This window comes from Staurois parvus, unplaced genomic scaffold (genome assembly GCF_062004578.1).
Source record: "Staurois parvus isolate SC_StPar_1 unplaced genomic scaffold, SC_StPar_1.0 ptg000746l, whole genome shotgun sequence".
In the NCBI taxonomy this organism is placed as follows: domain Eukaryota; kingdom Metazoa; phylum Chordata; class Amphibia; order Anura; family Ranidae; genus Staurois; species Staurois parvus.
This window is the reverse complement of record NW_028318542.1, coordinates 4,529,738-4,556,181: the sequence shown is the minus strand read 5'-3', so window position 1 is coordinate 4,556,181 and position 26,444 is coordinate 4,529,738. Positions and strand designations below refer to the sequence as shown.

The 26,444-nt window shown below is 50.0% G+C and overlaps 1 protein-coding gene across 1 annotated transcript in view; it reads right to left on the bottom strand.

The window, feature by feature from the left end:
• The window catches only part of RAB4B (RAB4B, member RAS oncogene family), a 70,357-nt gene extending 44,717 nt beyond the window's left edge, over nucleotides 1-25,640 (bottom strand). The window contains exons 1-2 of the mRNA XM_089654194.1: nucleotides 25,479-25,640; nucleotides 2,461-2,541 (exon numbers count right to left, since the gene is read on the bottom strand). Of these exons, the coding sequence (XP_089510320.1) occupies nucleotides 2,461-2,541; nucleotides 25,479-25,494 (97 nt within the window). The 5' untranslated portion in view covers nucleotides 25,495-25,640. The remainder of the gene's footprint in view (nucleotides 1-2,460; nucleotides 2,542-25,478) is intronic.
• Between the last annotated feature and the right edge of the window lie 804 nt (nucleotides 25,641-26,444).

The following is a 26,444-nucleotide window of genomic DNA, read 5'->3' as shown; positions in this document are numbered from 1 at the left end:
GTGCCTGCGTGGGTTTCCTCCAGGTACTCCTGTTTCCTCCCACACTCCAAAGACATGCTGGTAGGTTAACTGGCTCCTGTCTAAATTGCCCCTAATATGTGTATGTATGAATGTGAGTTAGGGACCTTAGATTGTACGCCCCTTGAGGGTTAGGGACTGATGTGAATGTACAATATATATGTAAAGTGCTGCGTAAATTGATGGCGCTATATACAGTGAAGGAAATAAGTATTTGATCCCCTGCTGATTTTGAATGTTTGCCTTCTCATTTGTTTCTTTTGAATTTGTTGTTGCTCTTCTGTCTCTCAGTGTTACAATACACCGAACATTCGATTTTTAGACCGATCATTTCTTTGTGAGTGAGCAAACATTCTAAATCAGCCGGGGATCAAATACGCATTTCCTTCACTGTATGTACCTGAAATAAATAAAATTTGAAACATCACTATTTTAAGACTGAATGGAAATGTACAGCCGTGGCCAAAAGTTTTGAGAATGACACAAATATTAGTTTTCACAAAGTCTTTTGCCTCAGTGTTTTTCGATCTTTTTGTCAGATGTTACTATGGTATACGGAAGTAGAATTACAAGCCTTTCATAAGTGTCAAAGGCTTTTACTGACCATTACATTATGTGAATGCAGAGTCAATATTTGCTTCTTTTTCAAGACCTCCTCAATTTACCCCGGAGTGCCTCTGGGACATATCCTGACTGATGGCAGCCCATTCTTGCATAATCAATGCTTGGAGTTTGTCAGAATTTGGGGGGGTTCTTGTTCACCCGTTCATGGTGATACCTCACATATGTGGTGCGAACATCGTTTACATATGCAGGGGCAACCTACGTATGCGTTCACTGCTTTGATTTTTTTTTTTTACATCACCGGCGCTTGCGTGCTGGAGGGATGGCATACCCGTGCCATGCATTCAGAGCTCCATGTCGAGGCCGAAGCTCCCGCGAGCATGCGCAGGCGTTACGTCATTGCAGCTCCAGCCATTCCTAGAACCGGAGTTCGCGAACTTGGAAGAAAGGCTGGCTAAAGATGGATGCGCCCAGGAGCTGTTACAGCGCTGTGCTGGGGGGCTCCGTGTTCAGGTAAATCTGTCATAATGTGTTAGTATGCAGTGCATAAGAGTACATCATGACAAACCTGCAGGAGCCAGATTGTTTTTCTTTTTTAATTTTTGTGTGGTTTACTACTGCATTAATAAATGGGAGGATCTTAAAGGGCCAATAAATACCAAGGGTGTGCTATGTGCAGAGTTCAAGGATGTGCTAAGTGCAGAGTTCAAGGATGTGCTAAGTGCAGAGTTCAAGGATGTGCTAAGTGCAGAGTTCAAGGATGTGCTAAGTGCAGAGTTCAGGGCTGCGCAGAGTTCAGGGCTGCGCAGAGTTCAGGGCTGCGCAGAGTTCAGGGCTGCGCAGAGTTCAGGGCTGCGCAGAGTTCAGGGCTGCGCAGAGTGCACAGCTCGGGGCTGCACGGTGCGCAGAGAGCACAGCTCGGGGCTGCGCAGAGGGCACAGCTCAGGGGCGCGCTGTGCGCAGAGCTCAGGGGCGCGCTGTGCGCAGAGCTCAGGGGCGCGCTGTGCGCAGAGCTCAGGGGCGCGCGGCGCGCAGAGCTCAGGGGCGCGCGGCACGCAGAGCGCAGAGGCGCGCAGAGCGCAGAGCTCAGCGGAGCGCGCAGAGCTCAGGGGCGCGCCGCGCGCAGAGCTCAGGGGCGCGCCGCGCGCAGAGCTCAGGGGCGCGCCGCGCGCAGAGCTCAGGGGCGCGCTGTGCGCAGAGTGCAGAGCTCAGGGTTTCGGGGTGTGCCGCCAAGAGGAAAGCTGTCCTTGTAAACACAGAAGACTTCTGTTTTTACAAATAACAGTGGTAAAGCGGGGAGCCGCCACATTTCAGCTAAAGAAAAGCCCTGGACACAAGGGCCACATGAAATGGCTTGACGGGTCGAATCCAGCCCCTGGGTCTTGTGTTTGGCACGTGTCCTACACTGTGCGCATAAATGTTTTTTTACACAAAAAAAAAATCAAAAACATTCACATGGAAGTAACAGTCAAAAGCCATTTGAAACCCTTAAAAAAACCTTTAAAACGCCATAATGTCGCCTTTCCATCCCCACCTGATCCTCACAGTTTTGGAAGAGTAAATCCTCCGATAAAGAGTATTAGGTTATTATATATTTCTAGAGAATTCCTGAACAATAATATTCTATCGTCTGTGACAAATGGAAGGTCTCGTTCACAAGGGCGATTACTTGCACGCTCCGCGTAGGGCTGTGTTTATGCCGGCATGGGGATGCATGGGTGTTCCATGCATCCCCATGGTGTCAGTCCCATAGATTTCTATTGGGACATGCAGCTGAGCGGACAGTCGTGCATCCCCGTGTCGGCATAACACAGCCCTGCATGGGGCACACAAGTAATCGTCCGTGTGAACAAGGCCTAAATGATAGTAAATACTTACATTTGCTCTCAATGAACTGGTGCAGGAGGCAGGACTTCCCTGTTCCTGCGCTGCCAATGACCAGGAACTTGAATAGAAAGTCTGAAATAAAACAGAAAAAACACCAATGACAGCCAATCCAAGCAGAGAATTCTCTTCAGTCATTTTTCAGTAAAGACATACATAGTGTGTAATGATAGAAGCCCATGGAGGAAGCCGTATTTGCTTGTTACATCTGCAGGCTCTGCTTCCTGCTCTGCAGTGCTGCACAGTGCTGGTTCTTTACGGCTCCCTCTCACAATGCAAAACTATGAGCCGGCCAACAACGCACTCCCTGTTTGCCTCTCTAGTCATATCTCTTTAGGTTAAAGCCAGAGTAATTGCACTGAGCCAGTGGGAGCTCTCTCTAGATCAGTGGTCTCCAAGCTGCGGCCCTTGGCTTGGTTTTATCCAGCCCTTGGGCACTATTTCATTCACTGACACCAATAATGGGGCACAGTTCCTCCCAATGACACCACCAATGGGGCCCAATGGCACTAATGATGGGGCACAATTCCTGCCAATAACGAGGCCCAATTCCTCCCAATGATACCAACGATGAGGCACAGTTCCTCCCAATGACCCCAACAATGGGGCCCAATGGCACTAATGATAGGGCACAATTCCTGCCAATGACGAGGCACAATTCCTCCCAATGATAACAATGATGAGGAACAGTTCCTCCCAGTGACACCAACAATGAGGCACAGTTCCTCCCAATGACACCAACGATGGGACACAGTTCCTCCCAATGACCCCAACAATGGGGCCCAATGGCACTAATGACGGGGCACAATTCCTACCAATGACACCAATAATTGGGCACAATTCCTCTCAATGAAACCAGTAATGGGTCACAATTGCTCCCAATGATGAGGCACAGTTCCTCCCAATGACACCAACGATGGGGCACAGTTCCCACAATGACACCAACAATGGGGCCCAATGATGGGGCACAATTCCTCCCAATGAAGCCAGTGATGGGGCACAATTCCTCCCCATCACACCAACGATGAGGCACTATTCCTACCAATGACACCAACGATGGGGCACTATTCCTACCAATGACACCAACAATGGGGCCCAATGAAGGGGCACAATTCCTCCCAATGAAGCCAGAGATGGGGCACAGTTCCTAGCAATGACACCAACGATGGGGCACAGTTCCTAGCAATGACACCAACGATGGGGCACTACTCCTACCAATGACACCAACGATGGGGCACTACTCCTACCAATGACACCAACGATGGGGCACTACTCCTACCAATGACACCAACGATGGGGCACTACTCCTACCAATGACACCAACGATGGGGCACTACTCCTACCAATGACACCAACGATGGGGCACTACTCCTACCAATGACACCAACGATGGGGCACTACTCCTACCAATGACACCAACGATGGGGCACTACTCCTACCAATGACACCAACGATGGGGCACTACTCCTACCAATGACACCAACGATGGGGCACTACTCCTACCAATTACACCAACAATGGGGCACTACTCCTACCAATGACACCAACGATGGGGCACTACTCCTACCAATGACACCAACGATGGGGCACTATTCCTACCAATGACACCAACAATGGGGCCCAATTACACCAATGAGGAGGCACTATTCCTCCCAATGACACCACTGGTGGGACACCATTCAGACCAACGATGGGGCACAATTCCTCCCAATGACACCATCGATAGGACACTATTAATACCAATGATACCAACGATGGGGCACAATTCCTCCCAATGACACCAACGATGGGGCACAATTCCTACCAATGACACCAACAATGGGGCACTATTCCTACCAATGACACCAACGATGGGGCACTATTCCTACCAATGACACAAACGATGGGGCACTATTCCTACCAATGACACCAACAATGGGGCTCAATTACACCAATGATGAGGCACTATTCCTCCCAATGACACCATCGGTGAGACACCATTCAGACCAACGTTGGGGCACAATTCCTCCCAATGACACCATCGATAGGACACTATTAATACCAATGATACCAACGATAGGGCACAATTCCTCCCAATGACACCAAGGATGGGCACTGTTTACTGTAACTGACAGCTGTGACATTTTCTAATCCCGATGGTCACATTGTGGCCCCTCTAAATTCTTAAGGACAGTAAACTGGCGCTTTGTTAAAGTTTGGAGCCCCCTGCTCTAGATGCTACTTTATAAAACCTAATAGTTTGTTTGACCGTGTCCTCATACAGCCTAAACTCTGAATGGTAACCATACCCCCCCGGTGTGATCCCGGCGTTGTACTGGAATCTGCATCTGATTAGAGGTGGATGAACCACTTGTGTTGTCACTCTCTGGCTGGGTTGCTCAGGCATCGCTTGCTGAAAGCACTGCAGAAGTAACACGTTGCGCACCCAGCCAGCAAAAAAAGCGAAACAACAGAAGACAGCGAGTATTTCTCATAAAGGGACTCTGTTACTAGAGAGCAATGACAGAATTACAAGCATGGCAGGGCATTCAGACTATTATTAGTATACAGGATTTATATAGCGCCAACAGATTACGCAGCGCTGTACAACATGAGGGCAGACACAACAATCACAATACAAACGCAGGAGGATTCAGAGGGCCCGGCTCGTTACAGCTAACAATCTAAGAATATCTAACCAAAAATGAATTTCCTATTGCAGGAGAATCCCAAAACGTTGTATTCTGGGTTCAGAGTTCTGCCATAAGCAGTGAGATACTCACACAGACAGGGAGTTCGATTTTTTGGGATGGGGAGGGTTGGGGGCATACCTTCTGCTTTCTTATATTGCAAGGAGCAACATTCACATTTTTCGACTAGAAAACGGCAACATCTACATTCATCTAGAAAAAGTCTTGGGAAGCGATTATTTAAGATGGATTTATTTTAACCAAAGTGGAGTAGAATTATTCGACCTCTTGATTGGCTGAGCTGCAATGACGTCACTCCAGAAGTCACAGTGCAGGGCCATGCCATAAGTGTATGATGAGCTGCGCATGCATGGCTCAGTGCACATTAACCGCCTCCCACCTGTCATAAGGGAATGATGGATGGGTGGTGGTTCTCTCGTTCTGGGAGGACGTCATCCCACTCTAACCACGTGTGTGCGCCGATCGGTGGTGAGCGGTGTCCCTCGGACACAGCAGATCACTGATCAGCGGAAAGAGCCGATGACTTTGGCTCTGTCATGTGATCAGCTGTGTCCAATCACAGCTGATCGCATGTAAATAAAGGAAATGCCAGTTATCTGCATTTCTCTCCTCACGAGCTGTCACGCTGACAGAGGAGAGGAGAGCAGAGCCGGTAAACGGCATTACTCAGAGGGGACATCTACACTGATCATTAGGGCACTGATAAACAGTGTGCCCTGATGATCAGTGTAGCCCCATCAGTGCCACCTGTCAGTGTCCATCAATGCCAGCTGTCAGTACCCATCAATGCTACATATCAGTGCCTACCAATGCACATCATTGCCACATATCATTGCCCATCTAAGCTGCCTTTCAGTGCCACCTATCAGTGCCAGTCAGTGCCACCTATGAGTGCTACCAATCAGTGCCGCCTATGAGTGCCAGTCAGTGCCGCCTATGAGTGCTACCAATCAGTGCCGCCTATCAGTGCCAGTCAGTGCCACCTATGAGTGCTACCAATCAGTGCCACCTATCAGTGCCAGTCAGTACTGCCTATCAGTGCCATATATGAGAACTGCCTTTCAGAGCCCATCAGTGATGTCTGTCAATGCCCACCAGTGATGCCTGTCAATGCCCACCATTGCCACTTACCTATGATCAGTGTAGCCCCAGCAGTGCCATCTGTCAGTGTCCATCAATGCCACATATCAGCGCTCATCTGAGCTGCCTTTCAGTGTCACCTATCAGTGCCAGTCAGTGCTGCCTATCAATGCCAGTCAGTGCCACCTGTCAGTTTCACCTATCAGTGCCCAGTGATGCCTGTCAATGCCCATCAGTGCCACCTACCAGTGCCTCCTCATCAGTGCCCATCAGTGCATCCTCATTAGCACATATCAGTGAAGGAGAAAAATTACTTATCTGCAAAATTTTATAACAGAAACTAAGAAAAAATTTTTTTTTTCAAAATCTTCAGTTGTTTTTGGTTAGTTTAGCAAAAAATAAAAAACACAGAGGTGATTAAATAGCACCAAAAGAAAGCTCTGTCTGTCTCAAAGAAATGATAAAAATGTCATATGGGTACAGTGTTGCATGACCGCGCAATTTTCAAAGTGCAACAGCGCGGAGAGCTGAAAATTGGCCTGGGCAGGAAGGGGGTGAAAGTGTTCGGTAGAGAAAGGGTTAAAGTGGTTGTAATTCCTTCCATATATCAGTGAAGTGACTGGCCTCCGGTGATACACAGAGATGAAAGTTGAACCTGTTTATCTGCATTATTCTCGTCTACATCCGTTGAAAGTGTAGAATGTATACAGGACCTCACGGCTCTGGGCGGGGAGCTGAAGTTGGGAGGTATACAGGACCTCATGGCTCTGGGCGGGGAGCTGAAGTTGGGCCGTATACAGGACCTCACGGCTCTGGGTGGGGAGCTGAAGTTGGGAGGTATACAGGACCTCATGGCTCTGGGCGGGGAGCTGAAGTTGGGCCGTATACAGGACCTCACGGCTCTGGGCGGGGAGCTGAAGTTGGGCCGTATACAGGACCTCATGGCTCTGGGCGGGGAGCTGAAGTTGGGAGGTATACAGGACCTCACGGCTCTGGGCGGGGAGCTGAAGTTGGGAGGTATACAGGACCTCACGGCTCTGGGCGGGGAGCTGAAGTTGGGCCGTATACAGGACCTCATGGCTCTGGGCGGGGAGCTGAAGTTGGGCCGTATACAGGACCTCACGGCTCCGGGCGGGGAGCTGAAGTTGGGCCGTATACAGGACCTCACGGCTCTGGGTGGGGAGCTGAAGTTGGGCCGTATACAGGACCTCACGGCTCTGGGCGGGGAGCTGAAGTTGGGCCGTATACAGGACCTCACGGCTCTGGGTGGGGAGCTGAAGTTGGGCCGTATACAGGACCACACGGCTCTGGGTGGGGAGCTGAAGTTGGGAGGTATACAGGACCTCACGGCTCTGGGCGGGGAGCTGAAGTTGGGCCGTATACAGGACCTCATGGCTCTGGGCGGGGAGCTGAAGTTGGGCCGTATACAGGACCTCATGGCTCTGGGCGGGGAGCTGAAGTTGGGCCGTATACAGGACCTCATGGCTCTGGGCGGGGAGCTGAAGTTGGGCCGTATACAGGACCTCATGGCTCTGGGCGGGGAGATGAAGTTGGGCCGTATACAGGACCTCATGGCTCTGGGCGGGGAGATGAAGTTGGGCCGTATACAGGACCTCATGGCTCTGGGCGGGGAGATGAAGTTGGGCTGTATACAGGACCTCGTGGCTCTGGGCGGGGAGATGAAGTTGGGCCCCATTCACACCTGAGCATTTGGAAGCTCGAAGCTCAGGGAGAAACAACTCAATATTACTCTATGGAGACGGTTCACATCCCCATAAAGCGTAAGAGAGATCTGAAGGTTTGTAGCTCCATTCGGGCAGACGGATGCATTTTTGGCATGTTTTCATACCCATAGAAATCCATGGCAACGTGCATTTTCATGCGCTGTGGCGCGACCAAGAGCATTTTTCTGCATGGCAACAATTGATGTCACAGATGAAATTTTTCTCTATTGGCTAATATTATTACTATTATACAGGATTTATGGTGCCAACAGTTTGCTCAGAGCTTTACAATATAACGGGAGACAATACAGCAACAATACAGTTCACTACAAGAGGGATAGGAGGGCCTGATCCTTGGAGCTTACAATCTAAGAGGGAGGGGCTGGTGGTACAAAAGGTAGTAACTGTGGGGGATGGACTGGTAAGAGGAATAGAAGATTCCAGTATTAGCTGAGGGCAGGATAGGCTTCCCTGAAGAGAGAGGTTTTCAGAGATGACCTAAAAGTGGGCAGAGTAGACGATAGTCTGATAAATTGGGGTAGAGAGTTCCAGAGGATGGGGGAAGCTCTGGAAAAGTCCTGGAGATGAGCATGGGAGGAGGAGACAAGGGAACTAGAGAGTAGGAGGCCTTGCAAGGAGCGGAGAGTACGATTTGGGTGATATTTGTAGACGAGATCGGTGATGTAATTTGGGGCAGAGTTATAAATGGCTTTATATGTTATTGTTAATGTTTTGAATTTTATCTGTTGGGCAATGGGAAGCCAATGGAGGGATTGGTAGAGAGGGATGGAGGACACTGAGTGGAGGCCAGTGGAGGGATTGGCAGAGAGGAATTGAGGACACTGAGTGGAGGCCAGTGGAGGGATTGGCAGAGAGGGGTGGAGGACACTGAGTGGAGGACATTGGAGGGATTGGCAGAGAGGGATGGATTTGCAAAATTTTATAACACTTTTTTTTCAAAATGTTTGGAGTTTTCATTTATATAGCAAAAAAATTAAAATCCCAGTGGTGAATAAATAAAAATGCTAAAAAATGTATATGGGTACAGTGGCGCATGACCGCGCAATTGTCAATTGAAAGTGTGACAGCACGGAAAGCTGGAAATTGGCCTGGACAGGAAGGGGTGAAAGTGTCCGGACTGGAAGTGGTTACAAACCTCTTGTATATGTGTATTTGTAAGGCCTAAGGCTCTTGTACAGGCCGTCTATTAGGCATATGGCCATGCAGCGCTGACTCCGCTTGTGGTTGTGGCTCCTGTGAGGTACAGCTGTCATGTATTTTATCCATAGACCTCAAAGTGTTACTAAACCCACAACAGTAAAGTCAGTCTGTATATGCAGTAAAGCATGCTTGTTATACTCACTGTGGAACCTAAGGGGTTAATCATCCACACTACATAAAAAGGCTGCTTGATCCTGTCTTCTCTAATCCTCCCCTTCTTCCAGTGTCCCCCTTTTATCTCCTGATAAGACATATCATGTGGAGTCACTGTGCACGTGCTCAGTTTGGTGTGTATTGCTAGAAAGGTTTTTTTTTTCCTTGGGAGAGTGCATGTGATCAGCACAGGGCCAATCAGCACTGTTCAGGCAGAGGTCAAGGGTTCTGTATCCTCCTAGAGCATAAAGAAAACTCTTCCTACAAGCTTTAACATGTGCTCTGCTGCACACTGATAGAAGTCACAAGACTGCTATATACTGCTGATAAGAAAAGGTATTTAGCAGTTTATATGTCCTAAAATAATTGCATTTCCATGTTCTGTGTACTGTGGAAGACGAGATACAGCGAACGCAGGGCCCAGACACAGCGAACGCAGGGCCCAGACACAGCGAACGCAGGGCCCAGACACAGCGAACGCAGGGCCCAGACACAGCGAACGCAGGGCCCAGACACAGCGAACGCAGGGCCCAGACACAGCGAACGCAGGGCCCAGACACAGCGAACGCAGGGCCCAGACACAGCGAACGCAGGGCCCAGACACAGCGAACGCAGGGCCCAGATACATTGAAAGCAGGGCCCAGATACAGCGAACGCAGGGCCCAGATACAGCGAACGCATGGCCCAGATACAGCGAACGCAGGGCCCAGATACAGCGAACGCAGGGCCCAGATACAGCGAACGCAGGGCCCAGATACAGCGAACGCAGGGCCCAGACACAGCGAACGCAGGGCCCAGATACAGCGAACGCAGGGCCCAGACACAGCGAACGCAGGGCCCAGATACAGCGAACGCAGGGCCCAGATACAGCGAACGCAGGGCCCAGATACAGCGAACGCAGGGCCCAGACACAGCGAACGCAGGGCCCAGATACAGCGAACGCAGGGCCCAGATACAGCGAACGCAGGGCCCAGACACAGTGAATGCAGGGCCCAGACACAGTGAATGCAGGGCCCAGACACAGTGAATGCATGGCCCAGATATAGTGAATGCAGGGCCCAGATCCAGTGAACGCAGGGCCCAGACACAGTGAATGCAGGGCCCAGATACAGTGAACGCAGGGCCCAGATACAGTGAATGCAGGGCCCAGATACAGTGAACGCAGGGCCCAGATACAGTGAATGCAGGGCCCAGATACAGTGAACGCAGGGCCCAGACACAGTGAATGCAGGGCCCAGATACAGTGAACGCAGGGCCCAGATACAGTGAACGCAGGGCCCAGATACAGTGAATGCAGGGTCCTGGGTTGAATTCCAAAAACCGCCGTATGTGACTATGTACGTGTAAACAACTGCCCTCACATGTACATGCACACGGGTATAATTTTCTAAGCGTTACATTTGGAAACATTGACAAACACAAGTGCTGGCGTATCGCGTTCATGGCCACGTCCGGCTTGGTATGTGATGCAGATCTATGGGTAAGACATGCGGTGCAGCTCATGGAAGACACAACAAGAAGTAGATGTCACTGTGCAGACCTATGATATGGGTGTATGTAGGGGCCCTGGAGCCTCACTCATACAGAACGCTTCAAACCTCAGGTGTCAACACAGAAAAATGCATGACCATCTGAAACATGCGAACATCCTCCCGGGGATATTGCTGCGTGTTCTCTGTGCATGTTACAACATGACGGATGTACTTCCAACACGCTGCAATCCAGCTCACTGGTGATAATATACTGTTCAGATCCCCCCCCCCCCAGTCTCCTCCTCTGACTTTTCCATGGAGATCAATAACAGATCGATCCTTCCCCACCATCATACCAGGGAGCGAAGGGCAATCCTGGACTCTGACCTCTCCTTTCATCACTGTCCAAACCTTCCCACCTTCACCTCCATAACACCTCCAGCAGTTTGCCCCTCTAACAGCGATAGGAAAGGCTGAGTTTTTCATTTTTAACCCCTTGCCCTCCAGAGGATTCCCCCCCCCCCTTCCTGACCAGGCCATTTTTTGCGATACAGCTCCTACGTTATTTTAACTGACAATTGCGCGGTCATGCGACGCTGCACCCAAATAAAATTTAAGCCATTTTTTCCCTGCAAATAGAGATTTCTTTTGGTGGAATTTGATTGCCTCTGCGTTTATTTTTTGCGCTATAAACAAAAAAAGCGACAATTTTGAGAAAAAAAAACAATATTATTTACTTTTTGCTATTAAACATGTCCAGTAAATAAAATAAATCAAATTTCGTCATAAATTTAGGCAAAAATGTATTCTGCGACATGTTTTTGCTAATAAAAAAATCCCAATACGTGTAAATTAATTGGTTTACGTGAAAGTTGTAGCGTTTACAAATGGTGAAATAGATACAGGAATTTTTTTTTTTTTATTACTAGCAATGGCGGCAATCAGCGACTTATAACGGGACTGCAGCGGCATTCTCACACTGGTGGGGGAAATGATTTGGTGTCACTGACATCCCCAGTGACACTAATACAGTGATCAGTGGAAAAAAAAAAATGCACTGACGCTGTACTAATGGCACTGGGCAGGAAGGGGTTAACATCTGGGATGCAGAAAGGGTTAACTGTGTGCGGTGTCTCACTGTAAGCACACTGCTTTGTATGGCTGTGCTATGCAGAGCCATACAAAGCAGTGTGCAGGAGTTGACAGGGGGCGATATCTGTGCTGTTTATACACAGATCTCTCCGCCATCCGTAATACTCAGCGATCACTGGGTGCTGGCGAGTAATCACCCGCCGGGACTCGGTGATTGATAGCCGAGGCCGCGAATAGCAGCGCGGGTAGGGCGCGCTCGTGACTCATGTGCACCCCCTACACAGAGATGCAAAAGCACGTATATATACACACATGACTTTGCGCACACCTGCTATACAGAGCTATACAAAGCAGTGAGCAGGAGACGACGGGGAGAGATCTGTGTTTACATACAGGTCTCTCCCCCATTGGAGATACTCTGTAATCACTGGGTGCTGGCGAGTGATCATTGGCCGGGGCTAGTGATTGACAGCCAAGGTCGCGAATGATTTTGCGCACCCCTGCCACCCTGTAGCAGTATTTCTGCTATAGGGCCGAGGGGAAGCGGTTAAAAAACAAAAAGATCATACTTGCCTGCTCTGTGTAATGGTTTTGTAAAGAGCAGCCTTGATCCTCCTCTTCTTGGGTCCCCCACCAGCGCTCATGGCCCCTCCCTCCTGCCGAGTGACCGCGCTTGCTATGGGGGCACCCAAGCAGGCTCGCTCCTGAGCCACGGCTCTGTCTGTCCACAAAGTGTGGCCTGGTCCTGCCCCATTCTCTCATTTGCTCACTGGCTGTGATCAACAGTAGCAGGAGCCAACGGCTCCTCCAATGAGGAGGCACAGACCTCGGAGAGCCGCTGCTCTTGTGCAGATCGCTGGATCGCGGTGGGGATCAGGTAGATATTAGGGGGGCTGGAGGGGCTGCTGCACACAGGAGGTTTTTTACATTTATGCATAGAATGGATGAAGGTAAAAAAAAAAACCCGAGTCTTTACAACCACTTTAAGCTGGCCATGGATAAGATTGTTTTTTTTTTTAATCAGCCAGCGGATCAAAAAAAAAAAAAAAAAAGGAACGTTTTTACCCATCTAGATGGATTAAGGATTTCTGGAAGCTCCTCCACTGTCAGAATACACAGAACACAATGATTAGCACTGCAGCAGATTGGCTGCAGCGTTGATCAAACAAGAATTTTCCAACATTCCCATTTGTAAGACGTTGACCAATAGAGTGACGTCTCATGAACAGCCGTGGATGGATCAAAATTCATCCAGTCCCAGCCAAATGTTGATCCATCTAGTTTTAATCAATGACACCACCAAGCTACTAATCCACTCTTCTGTTCTCTCTTGTCCCGACGATTGCACCTCCCTCCTCCTCGGCCTACCTTGAGGCTCCGTTCACTTCTGGGCGTTTTGTATCGCGGGCAGAACCGCACCGATTCTCCCCATGAACCCGCATAGCTGTGCAAAAATGACAAATAGCACCACGAGCATTCAGGTGTCATTCATTTTCAATGGCCCCTACAATGTAGTACAGTTCTGCCGCGATAAATCGCACTGCAATAGCAGCAGACGGCGTTGCGTGACGCTTGTCGCCCAAAAGATTAGCCACAACTGCAGCGCGACAATCGCGGCAGTACCACACCGTGTTTTAGGTGCCATTGAAAATGAATGACAACCAAACACGGGTGGTGCGGGTCGTCGTTTTTGCACAACGTTTGAGGATCACGGCAATTCTGACCGCGATACAAAATGCCCAGATGTGAACGGAGGCTCAAGGTAGGCCAAGGAGGAGGGAGGTGCAATCGTCGGGAACAGAGCCTTACCCTTCCTATCCCTCCTGCAGTCTCATGCCAGACTCATCCACCTTTCTATCGGCATGGTGTCTACCACCCATCTCTGCCGATCCCTCTACTGCAGTGGTTCTCAACCTGTGGGGGTCGAACGACCCTTTCACAGGGGTCCCCTAAGACCATCAGAAAACACATATTTCCAATGTGTAAAGAGCAGCTGCTGTGTTGAAAGCAGCTGCTGTGTTGAAAGCAGCTACTGTGTTGAAAGCAGCTACTGTGTTGAAAGCAGCTACTGTGTTGAAAGCAGCTACTGTGTTGAAAGCAGCTACTGTGTTGAAAGCAGCAGTATTGGAGGTAAAACGACACTCATGAATTATAATTACTGGGTAAATAATTTTATGGTTGGGGGTCACCACAACATGAGGAACTGTATTAAAGGGTCACGGCATTAGGAAGGTTGAGAATCACTGCTCTACTGGCTTCCACTCGCCCAACAAATAAAAATTGAAATATTAATGACTTACAAAGTCGTCCACAACTCTGCCCCCCATCGCCAGCCTTGTCTCAAAATATCGCCCAAACCATCCTGTTTGCTCCTTCCAAGACCTCCTGCTCTCTAACCACCCCCTCCTTTGCTTGCCTGCAGGACTTCTCCAGAGCCTTCCCTCCTCTGGAACTCTTTACCCCAACCAGTCCAGCTACCGGACTCTCTGGCTGCCTTTAGGTGATCCCTGAAAACTCATCTCTGCAGCAAAAACCTCTCCCACCTCCACCTAACAACTGAACTTTTATCACCCATCCCTCACAGTGTCTACCATTTGTGTCACTTGCTCCTCCCCCATTAGATCGTAAGCTCTCAGAAGCAGGGTCTTCCTAGGACTCTTGCATAGAACTGTATTGTCTCCCTTTATTTTGTAAAGTCCCGTGCAAACTGCTATATAAAAAATCTGGTATAACAACAACGTGGCCATTGTCCAGGCATGCTGCCAGCATTCAGAAACAAAGGTAGCTTTAATAAGCATTTAAAAGATATGAAAAGCCAAAAGGTAAATTCTAATATATTGTTGCACAACCATCGTGTAACTCAAGCATCTGTATAGGCTCTTTCACATGGGCAACATTAAAAACAGGCAGCTGAGCTGAAGTTTTACCGCCCCTGGATGCCCACCTGAATGCTAACATTACAGCCTGACAAGGCCGCACACAAACTGCAGTCACAATGCTTAGCTTCACAGACACAGCATTTTTAAAGGATTCATTCACCTTTTGTGAAAAAAATTAAATAATAAATGCAGGTAAAAAAAGTGCATTTATTATTTATTTACACTGCGGCCTGTAAATCACTGGACCCGCGATCAGCAGATTGCAGGTGCAATACCAGGAAAAATCAATGAACTGCAAGAGTGCTCACCACCGCCCTCCTCATAGTTCATTCAGAACTACAAGGTATCTGCTGCAATGGCAGATGGGACTTGTAGTTCATTCATTCACAGGAAACTCTGAATAAATGACTCAGCTGTGTGGGTAGGGGTGTATTAACCAGGAGGCAAACAAGGCAATTGCCTAGGGCAGCATTTGTAAGGTTTGTGTGATGGGGAAGGGGGGTATTTTGGGGTGATCACAATGGAGGGATCTGTGGGTGTGATCGGGGGGGGCGGGGGGTTGGCGGTATGTGGGGCGGTGCGATCAGGTTGGCGGTATGTGGGGCGGTGCGATCAGGTTGGCAGTATGTGGGGCGGTGCGATCAGGTTGGCAGTATGTGGGGGGGTGTGATCAGGTTGGCGGTATGTAGGGCGGTGCGACGATCAGGTTGGCGTTATGTGGTGGGGGGGTGCGATCAGGTTGGCGGTTTGTGGGGCGGTGCGATCAGGTTGGCGGTATGTGGGGCGCTGCGATCAGGTTGGCGGTACGTGGGGCGGTGCAATCAGGTTGGCGGTATGTGGAGGAAGGGGGGGTGGGATCAGGTTGGCGGTATGTGGGGCGGTGCGATCAGCTTGGCGGTATGTGGGGCGGTGCGATCAGCTTGGCGGTATGTGGGGCGGTGCGATCAGCTTGGCGGTATGTAGGGGGGGTGGGATCAGGTTGGCGGTACGTGAGGGTGTGTGTTCAGGTTCACATATCCACGTTCCTGCGATCCGCGTGGGCACGAGAGCATATTCATTTGGATGGACTCCCGTTCCACCGGGACACGCAGGGAAGAAGTCCCTGCACTTCTTCTGTAAACGCAGCCCGCACGGGAACCTCGGTTCCCAGTATGGATGCAATTTCCAGTGTGGGCGGTGTGCCCTTAGAACTAATGGCACCCGCCCGCGGGTCCACATTCCTCTGTGCTGGTGGTGCGGCTGCATGGGTTTTTGTGCAGATCCGCAGCAGCACCACCCGCACATATGTGAACCTAACCTAACTTGGGCCATAGAACCTGACAAGTGGCACCGCCTGTCAAACTCCCCCAATGAGATCACCCAGCCACACTGTAACTGTGATCCAAGTGACAGGTGCACAGTTGCGGCTCAGTCCCACAATGTAAAACTGCCATTCAGCAATTGAAAAAAAAAGTTAAGTAAAAGAAAACAGGCGTCAGGAGTGGCAGTAGCCAGTCAGTCGGTGCTAGAACGCACTCTGAAAAGTGATCCCTCATGGGTAAGCGTACCACCGTCTGAAGGATGCCAACTGCTTACCTCCCCGTGCAACAATGGCATCGGCATGCCACTATGCATGCTCGGTCTGTAGACATGCGGTGTGTGTGTGTGGGGGGGGGGGGGGGTGGGTTGCGATCAGGTTGATGCCCCCATGGGCAAGAGGAAGGATGGACTCCAGGGCTAGTGTGTGACATAACTGGGAACATTACACTCGTAGGAAGTCTTGCCAGCCACTGGCCCAGCCACCACAGCTAGTGGGACTATTCAAGGTGTATCATGAACACGGTCACATCCGCCCAACTGAATCACGACATTCTTCACTCTGCAAGATTCTGTTTTCTTTCAAATCCAGAGCAGCTAAGCGTGACTTCACCCACACAGACACACCATCCATTTGCAGATCTATTCATAGAGATCTGTGAATGAAAGATTACCACCACAGCAGAGGGACTCGTAGATGCTAATGGAGGACAGGGTGACGTCATCACACTAGCAGTCCAGTGTTTACTTCCTCCAGCTCATAACAGAAGGTCTGTACCTGTGTACTGACCTGGGGTGGGGAAGGAGCCTGCAGGAGCCAGGCACTACACCCATCCAGGGCCGGACCTAGCCCATCTGATCTGGAGGTGCAGTAAAAAAAAAAAAGTCTGGGGGCATAATGTTGACACTGTGTGTTAAACAGAACCTGCGCTCCCTTATATCAGATGTCCCTATCATAGTCCCCCTTTACATTAAGAGTCCTCAGGTTCCATCACAGCACCCCCTTACCTCAGCTGTCCCCGTCAGAGTGCCCCCCTACCTCAGGTGTCCCCATCAGAGCGCCCCCTTATCGCAAGTGTTCCCATCAGTATGCCCCCTTACATGGATCGTCCCCATCACAATGCCTCCATACATGGATCGTCCCCATCACAATGCCCCCTTACATGGATCGTCCCCACCACAATGCCCCCTTACATGGATCGTCCCCACCACAATGCCCCCTTACATGGATCGTCCCCATCACAATGCCCCCTTACATGGATCGTCCCCATCACAATGCCCCCTTACATGGATCGTCCCCATCACAATGCCCCCTTACATGGATCGTCCCCATCACAATGCCCCCTTACATGGATCGTCCCCATCACAATGCCCCCTTACATGGATCGTCCCCATCACAATGCCCCCTTACATGGATCGTCCCCATCACAATGCCCCCTTACATGGATCGTCCCCATCACAATGCCCCCTTACATGGATCGTCCCCATCACAATGCCCCCTTACATGGATCGTCCCCATCACAATGCCCCCTTACATGGATCGTCCCCATCACAATGCCCCCTTACATGGATCGTCCCCATCACAATGCCCCCTTACATGGATCGTCCCCATCACAATGCCCCCTTACAAGGATCGTCCCCATCACAATGCCCCCTTACATGGATCGTCCCCATCACAATGCCCCCTTACATGGATCGTCCCCATCACAATGCCCCCTTACATGGATCGTCCCCATCACAATGCCCCCTTACATGGATCGTCCCCATCACAATGCCCCCTTACATGGATTGTCCCCATCACAATGCCCCCTTACATGGATTGTCCCCATCACAATGCCCCCTTACATGGATTGTCCCCATCACAATGCCCCCTTACATGGATTGTCCCCATCACAATGCCCCCTTACATGGATTGTCCCCATCACAATGCCTCCATACATGGATTGTCCCCATCACAATGCCCCCTTACATGGATTGTCCCCATCAGAAGGTCTCCTTACATGGATTGTCCCCATCAGAATGCCCCCTTACATGGATTGTCCCCATCAGAAGGTCTCCTTACATGGATTGTCCCCATCACAATGCCTCCATACATGGATTGTCCCCATCACAATGCCTCCATACATGGATTGTCCCCATCACAATGTCTCCTTACATGGATTGTCCCCATCAGAATGCCCCCTTACATGGATTGTCCCCATCACAATGCCTCCATACATGGATTGTCCCCATCACAATGTCTCCTTACATGGATTGTCCCCATCAGAATGTCTCCTTACATGGATTGTCCCCATCAGAATGCCCCCTTACATGGATTGTCCCCATCAGAAGGTCTCCTTACATGGATTGTCCCCATCAGAAGGTCTCCTTACATGGATTGTCCCCATCAGAAGGTCTCCTTACATGGATTGTTTAGTAGACTCTTGTTCGGACAGATATCAGTGAGTTATTCCCAAAAATTACAGTCCGAAAATAAAAAAACGTATTTCAATGCAAAAAAATGTACCGCTTTGAGCACAGAAATATGGACATAATCAGACCGCTAGGGAGGTTAAGGCTTTGTTCCCCGCTTCCAGTTAAGGATTGGCACCTTTGGGGAGCGGGTACCCAAGTTTGACAGGTACCCGTTCCCACTTCCGCTTCGATCGCCTAGGCGATCGGAAGCAGAAGTTGTCCTTTCCCCTCCCTCCCCGTAGTCTCCTGGGACACGTGACAGATCCCAGAAGACTACGGGGACATTTACAAAGCACAGCGCTACTCGCGCATGCGCAGTGGGCACCCGGCTGTAAAGCGGCAAACTGTCACAGCCGGGTGCCGACACTGAAGGTGCCGGTGCAGGACAGTAGTTCAACCCGGCCGGAGGGAGGACACTGCAGGATCGAGGGACAGGTAGCGTACAGTTTTTGTAGCTGCAGACTTAGGTTTTTGTTTTTTTTTTAATTCTGATTGGACCTCCGCTTTAAAGAAGGTTTTTATTACTATGGTTTCCATTGGCACAGTTCACACAGTGCAGTCAGTTCCAGGAACAAAAAGTAGAACAGGCTTCATTCTTCCTGCCCTGGACTGGACTGGAATGTGGTAAAACGCACAAGTCCTTATTTAAGTTAAAAGAAGAAAAAAAAAGGGGGGGTGTAAAAACTGGAATGCATCAAAACCGCTCATGCAGAAATGTATCTGGACCGCATCCAGACTGCATTTCTATGGTGTGAACCATCCAAAAGCATTGAACCCCAATCCTTTACATGTGAAGTCCCACCCTTCACCTCAATGGCTGTCCATCTGGGTACAGTGCGCCTCACAGAACAGCCTTCCTTTACTTAAAGGCATAGTTCACCTTGAACACCCTGAAAGAGACGGCATCATCCCATCCCGCCTTGTTGCTAGGACGTTGCTAAGACATTCCCAGCTGTTACTGCTCACCTCACCATCGCAGGAATAAGCTCTCAAATCCTTGACATGCCCAATGGACTATCCTCAATCGCAGCATTGCTGAGCTAGGTAACAGGGCAGAGAGAACACATGTAAAGGAAACTGAATCAGCTGGGAGTGTCTTAGCAACCTTCTAGCAACAAGACAGGATGGCATGATACCACCTCTGGGAGTTTATCAATGGCCTTCACCTACAGTTGTGTCCAAAATTATTCAACCCCCACTGAAATTGAGTGTTTTGGCCAGTTTGACATTGCTTTTGATCATTCAGTCATCTTGCTTACATTTACATTAAAGAGGCACTTGTAGGTCAGACAAATATAACATAACAGTTATAATGAAATAACCACAAATGTCTTTTCTGTGCTCACAGCATTATCAGTTTTATTCAACCCCCAAGTGACATTCAATCTTAGTACTTAGTACAGCATCCTTTTACAGTTATAACAGCTTTTAAACGTGAAGCATAGCTTGACACAAGTGTCTTGCAGCGATCTACGGGTATCTTCGCCCATTCTTCATGGGCAAAGGCCTCCAGTTCAGTCACATTCTTAGGCTTGCGCACTGCAACTGCTTTCTTTAAGTCCCACCAGAGGTTCTCAATCGGATTTAAGTCTGGTGACTGCGATGGCCACTCCAAAATGTTCCAGCCTTTCCTCTGCAACCATGCTCTAGTGGACTTGGAGGTATGCTTGGGATCATTGTCCTGTTGAAAGGTCCAACGTCTCCCAAGCCTCAGGTGTGTGACGGACTGCATCACGTTTCCATCCAATATCTCCTGGTACTGAAGAGAATTCATGGTACCTTGCACACGCTGAAGCTTCCCTGTACCTGCAGAAGCAAAACAGCCCCAAAGCATGATTGACCCTCCACCATGCTTCACAGTAGGCAAGGTGTTCTTTTCATCATAGGCCTTGTTCTTCCTCCTCCAAACATAGCGTTGATCCATGGGCCCAAACAGTTCTAATTTTGTTTCATCAGTCCACAGAACACTATCCCACAACTTTTGTGGTTTGTCCACATGGCTTTTGGCATACTGCAGTCGACTCTTCTTATTCTTTGGAGACAGCAAGGGGGTACGCCTGGGAGTTCTGGCACGGAGGCCTTCATTACGCAGTGTGCGTCTTATTGTCTGGGCTGAAACTTCTGTACCCACATCTGACAAATCTTTTCTCAGTTCCTCAGCAGTCACACGGGGACTTCTCTCCACTCTACGCTTCAGGTAGCGCACAGCAGTCGAAGTCAGCATCTTCTTTCTGCCACGACCAGGTAGCGTTTCAACAGTGCCCTTTGCCTTGAATTTGCGAATGATGCTTCCTAAGGTGTCTCTTGGTATGTTTAACATCTTTGCAATCTTCTTATAGCCATTGCCCTTCCTGTGAAGAGAAATCACCTCTTCTCTTGTCTTCCTGGACCATTCTCTTGCCTTCACCATGTTTGTAACCACACCAGTAAATGTCTAGAAGGAGCTGAGTATCACAGTCATTTTAAAGCTGCCTAATTGGTGCTTATTATGCTTGATTGCTGCTCGGTGACATCCACAGGTGTTTTCAATACCTGATGGAAAGCACCTGTATGAACCTCTGTTCTTCAGAGTGGTAGTCTTTAAGGGGTTGAATAATTGTGGCAATGAAGAAACCACATAAGAACCATTTACTACTGTATTACATAAACAATTGATGTCATTTTAGTTGCATTTGGGTAGTTACAACGTCCTTGTAGGATTTGATTCTGAATACAATTCCAAATGTACACTATAGTCCCTAAACCCCTTTACAGCATTGGGGGTTGAATAATTTTGGACACAACTGTATAGCAAGGGCATTATTCAACTTTAGTCAAAGCTGCACAGTTTGTTTTTATCTACAGATGCCCTTCCAGTGCACAGGCAGTCATTCGGTACAGGTGAACGAACCATATAAAGCCTCACATCGCCCGTAATCCCAAACCACAGCCAAACAGGCTGCCGTCTGTACTGCCGAGACCTACAGCCACCATATTCCCTCAGCCTTGCTGGAAACCACCTGGCCACTAAGAGACACTAGGGCAAGCTGCAATGAAAGTGGTTATAGGTCACCTGGAGAGCACGGGAAATGTGGGGAACCGGACACCACGGATCGTGAGAAGGCGTGGAGAAGACTGGCACATGGCAAGGCTTCAGGAAAATGGCCGCTGTCCCCGAAGACATGTGGATGGGTGAACACCCTGCGCCGCCTTGCAACCGGTAGACCATGCATGCTGCTGTCATGGCTCAGTGGTTGCAGCAACAGGAAACAAGATTGTGGCTTTCAAATGCTGGATGGGGGGGGGTTTAAAAATAAGAGAAGTATTGGTGAGAGAGGGAACAGATGAGGGTGCTGAGGGGGGGCTGGGCAACATGACACAGGGGAGAGGAGACGGTTTGGCATGAAATGGGAGACCATATGGAACCTTCATTGCATGGCATCGGCATGTGCCTGTCAGTGCTCCGTGATCCCTCCTATTCGTATGTACGGTCAGTGCTCTGCGATCCCTCCTATTCACATGTACGGTCAGTGCTCTGCGATCCCTCCTATTTACATGTACGGTCAGTGCTCCGCGATCCCTCCTATTCACATGTACGGTCAGTGCTCTGCGATCCCTCCTATTTACATGTACGGTCAGTGCTCCGCGATCCCTCCGATTCGTATGTACGGTCAGTGCTCCGCGATCCCTCCGATTCGTATGTACGGTCAGTGCTCCGCGATCCCTCCGATTCGTATGTACGGTCAGTGCTCCGCGATCCCTCCGATTCGTATGTACGGTCAGTGCTCCGCGATCCCTCCGATTCGTATGTACGGTCAGTGCTCCGCGATCCCTCAGATTCATATGTACGGTCAGTGCTCTGCGATCCCTCCGATTCGTATGTACGGTCAGTGCTCCGCGATCCCTCCGATTCATATGTACAGTCAGTGCTCCGCGATCCCTCCGATTCGTATGTACAGTCAATGCCGCTACATCCCAGTCAGATGTCATGACAGATTACAATGTGCAGCATTAGTACAACCATCCCCCAATCACCTCCATCTCTCAGCACTCTCTACAAATATGTAGAATCCATTCCTCAGTAACATGCCAAGTACTCGGCGGCCGGCCTATTGGTTCCCACCCAGGGAGAGGATTCCAGACATTTCTGACACTCCAGGAACGGGTCAGTGTAATACTACTAATACCATCCAACAGAAGAGGGAATACTGACCGACACCTGTCACTAGAACCCTCCGACTCCTGACCACCTCCTCACCCCCAGCATCACCTCTATCAGCCTGCACTGCCCACCACCGATGTCACCTGTCACTTCCCAGCCTCAACCCACATCAACCCACATCCACTGTCACCCATCAACCGGCATACTCCATCACCTGTCACCTCCCAGCCTACACCAACATCAACCCACATCCACTGTCACCCATCAACCGGCATACTCCATCACCAACATCACCTGTCACCTCCCACCCTCCACCAACCCACATCCACTGTCACCTATCAAATGGCACCCTTCATCACCAATGTCACCCGTCACCTCCCAGCCTCCACCAACATCAACCCACATCCACTGTCACCCATCAACCGGCATACTCCATCACCTGTCACCTCCCAGCCTACACCAACATCAACCCACATCCACTGTCACCCATCAACCGGCATACTCCATCACCAACATCACCTGTCACCTCCCACCCTCCACCAACCCACATCCACTGTCACCTATCAAATGGCACCCTTCATCACCAATGTCACCCGTCACCTCCCAGCCTCCACCAACATCAACCCACATCCACTGTCACCTATCAACCGGCATACTCCATCACCAACATCACCTGTCACCTCCCAGCCTCCACCAACATCAACTCACATCCACTGGCACCCATCAACCTGCATACTCCATCACCTGTCACCTCCCAGCCTACACCAACCCGCATCCACTGTCACCCATCAACCTGCATACTCCATCACCAACATCACCTGTCACCTCCCACCACCGATTAACCCACATCCACTGTCACATATCAAAGAGCACCCTTCATCACCAATGTCACCTCCCACCCTTCATCACCAATGTCACCTGTCACCTCCCACCCTCCATCACCAATGTCACCTGTCACCTCCCACCCTCCATCAACAACATCAGCTGTCAACCCACATCCACCTATCAGTCTGCATTCTCCATCACCAACAATTTCTGTAAACGCCAACGGTCCATCAGCAACATCACCCATCTACCTGCACCCTCCATCACCGTCACCCATTAACCTGTCTCCACTATTACCCATCAAACCTCATCCTCCATCTTCAACATCACCTGTCACCTCCCAGCTTCCATCCACAGCTTCACCTGTCACCTCCCACCCTCCATCACCTCCCACGACCCAATAAACAGTATCCACCATCACCTATCAAAGTGCACCCTTCATCATCAATGTCAACTCCCACCCTCCATCACCAACACCACCTGTCACCTCCCACCCTTCATCACCAACATCACCTGTCACCTCCCACCCTCCATCACCAATGTCACCTCCCACCCTCCATCATCTCCCACCCTTCATCACCGATGTCACCTCCCACCCTCCATCACCAACATCACCTGTCACCTCCCACCCTTCATCACCAACATCACCTGTCACCTCCCACCCTCCATCACCAATGTCACCTCCCACCCTCCATCATCTCCCACCCTTCATCACCGATGTCACCTCCCACCCTCCATCACCAACATCACCTGTCACCTCCCACCCTTCATCACCAACATCACCTGTCACCTCCCACCCTCCATCACCAATGTCACCTCCCACCCTCCATCATCTCCCACCCTTCATCACCGATGTCACCTCCCACCCTCCATCACCAACATCACCTGTCACCTCCCACCCTTCATCACTGATGTCAACTGTCACCTCCCACCCTCCATCACCAACTTCACCTGCCACCTCCCACCCTTCACAACCCAATAACCTGTATCCACCATCACCTATCAAAGTGCACCCTCCATCACCAATGTCACCTGTCATCTCCCACCCTCCATCACAAACATCATCTGTCACCTCCCATCCTCCATCACTGATGTCACCTCCCACCACATATAACTTCCCACCTTCCATCATCAATGTCACCTGTCACCTCCCGCCCTTCATCACTAACATCAGCTGTCACCTCCCACCGTTCATCACTTATCACTTCCCATCACCAACTTCACCTGTCACCTCCCACCCTCCATCACCAATTTCACCTGTCACCTTCCATCACTTGCCACCTCCCACCCTCCATCGCCAGTCACCTTTTATCACCTCCCACCCTCCATCACCAATGTCGCCTGTCACCTCCCACGCTCCATCACCTGTCACCCTTCATTACCTATCACTTCCCACCCTTCATCACAGATGTCACCTTCCATTACCTATGCCACCTCTCACCCTTCATCACCGTCACTTCCCACTCTCCATCACCTGTCACCTCCCACCCTCCGTCACCTCCCACTCTCCATCACCTGTCACCTCCCACCCTCCGTCACCTCCCACTCTCCATCACTTGACACCTCCCACCCCCACCACCTGTCACCCCCCACTCTACATCACCTGTCACCCCCCACCCTCCGTCACCTCCCACTCTCCATCACTTGTCACCTCCACCCCCGTCACCCCCCATCACCTGTCACCCCCATCCTCCACCACCTGTCACCTTCACCCCCATCACCCCCCATCACCTGTCACCCTCCACTCTCCATCACCCACCCTCCATCACCTCCCCCATCCCCCTCTGTCACAGATCCCCTCCCTCCTCCACTTCCCATCACCTGTCACCCCATAGAACCCTCCATTGCTGATATCATACATCACTCACCCCCCCTCCACCTCACTGCCCCCATCCCTGGGATGGTTCGTCACTCCAATCCCTCCATCACCCTTCACCTGTCTCCTCACCTCCCACGTCCCCCCACACTGCCCGTCCTCCTCTCACCGTATGTCTCAGACATGTTTCCCCCGTGTACTCGGCTATCCAGGGCCCTCTCCTCCTCCTCCGGCCCCGGGGCCCGGCCTGTCTCCCGTCTTCCTCTAACTCTCCTTGATGCTTCAAGATGGCCGCTCCGGCTTCACAGCCAGCTCCTGCCCATACTACGTCCCCTGCGTCATGACGTCCACTGCCCGGGCTCTGACTTGCGGTTGTCAATCTGCACAGATTGTTCTGGAGGCTGATTGGAGGAGGAGGAGGAGGAGGATTCCACAGAGAGGGCGGAGCTAGCCGACTCAAAGCTGAGGGGGGGGGGGGGGGTCATGTCACGTGTTTCAGGGTGTCAATGGGGCCATACACATTGCAATCTGATTGTGCAATCTTCTTTACAATCATGTATCTGATTGTACAATCTTCGTTTAATTGGCCAAAACAATCCAATTTATTAGCACTGTAAAATCAGATTGTAACAACTATGGTGATCCTAAATGAGTTACAATCAGATTGTAATGTGTATGGTGATCCCTAAGCAGATTGTATAGTCAGATTCTTTGGTGATCCCTAAGCAGATTGTACAATCCGATTGTATGGTGATAAAGGAGATTGTGTAATCAGATTGTATGGTGATAAAATATTATACAATCAGATTGTATGGTGATAAAAGAGATTGTACAATCAGATTGTATGGTGATAAAAGGGATTGTACAATCAGATTGTATGGTGATAAAAGATTATACAATCAGATTGTATGGTGATAAAAGAGATTGTACAATCAGATTGTATGGTGATAAAAGGGATTGTACAATCAGATTGTATGGTGATAAAAGAGATTGTACATTCCGATTGTATGGTGATAAAAGAGATTGTACATTCAGATTGTATGGTGATAAAAGATTGTACAATGAGATTGTATGGTGATAAAAGAGATTGTACAATCAGATTGTATGGTGATAAAAGGGATTGTACAATCAGATT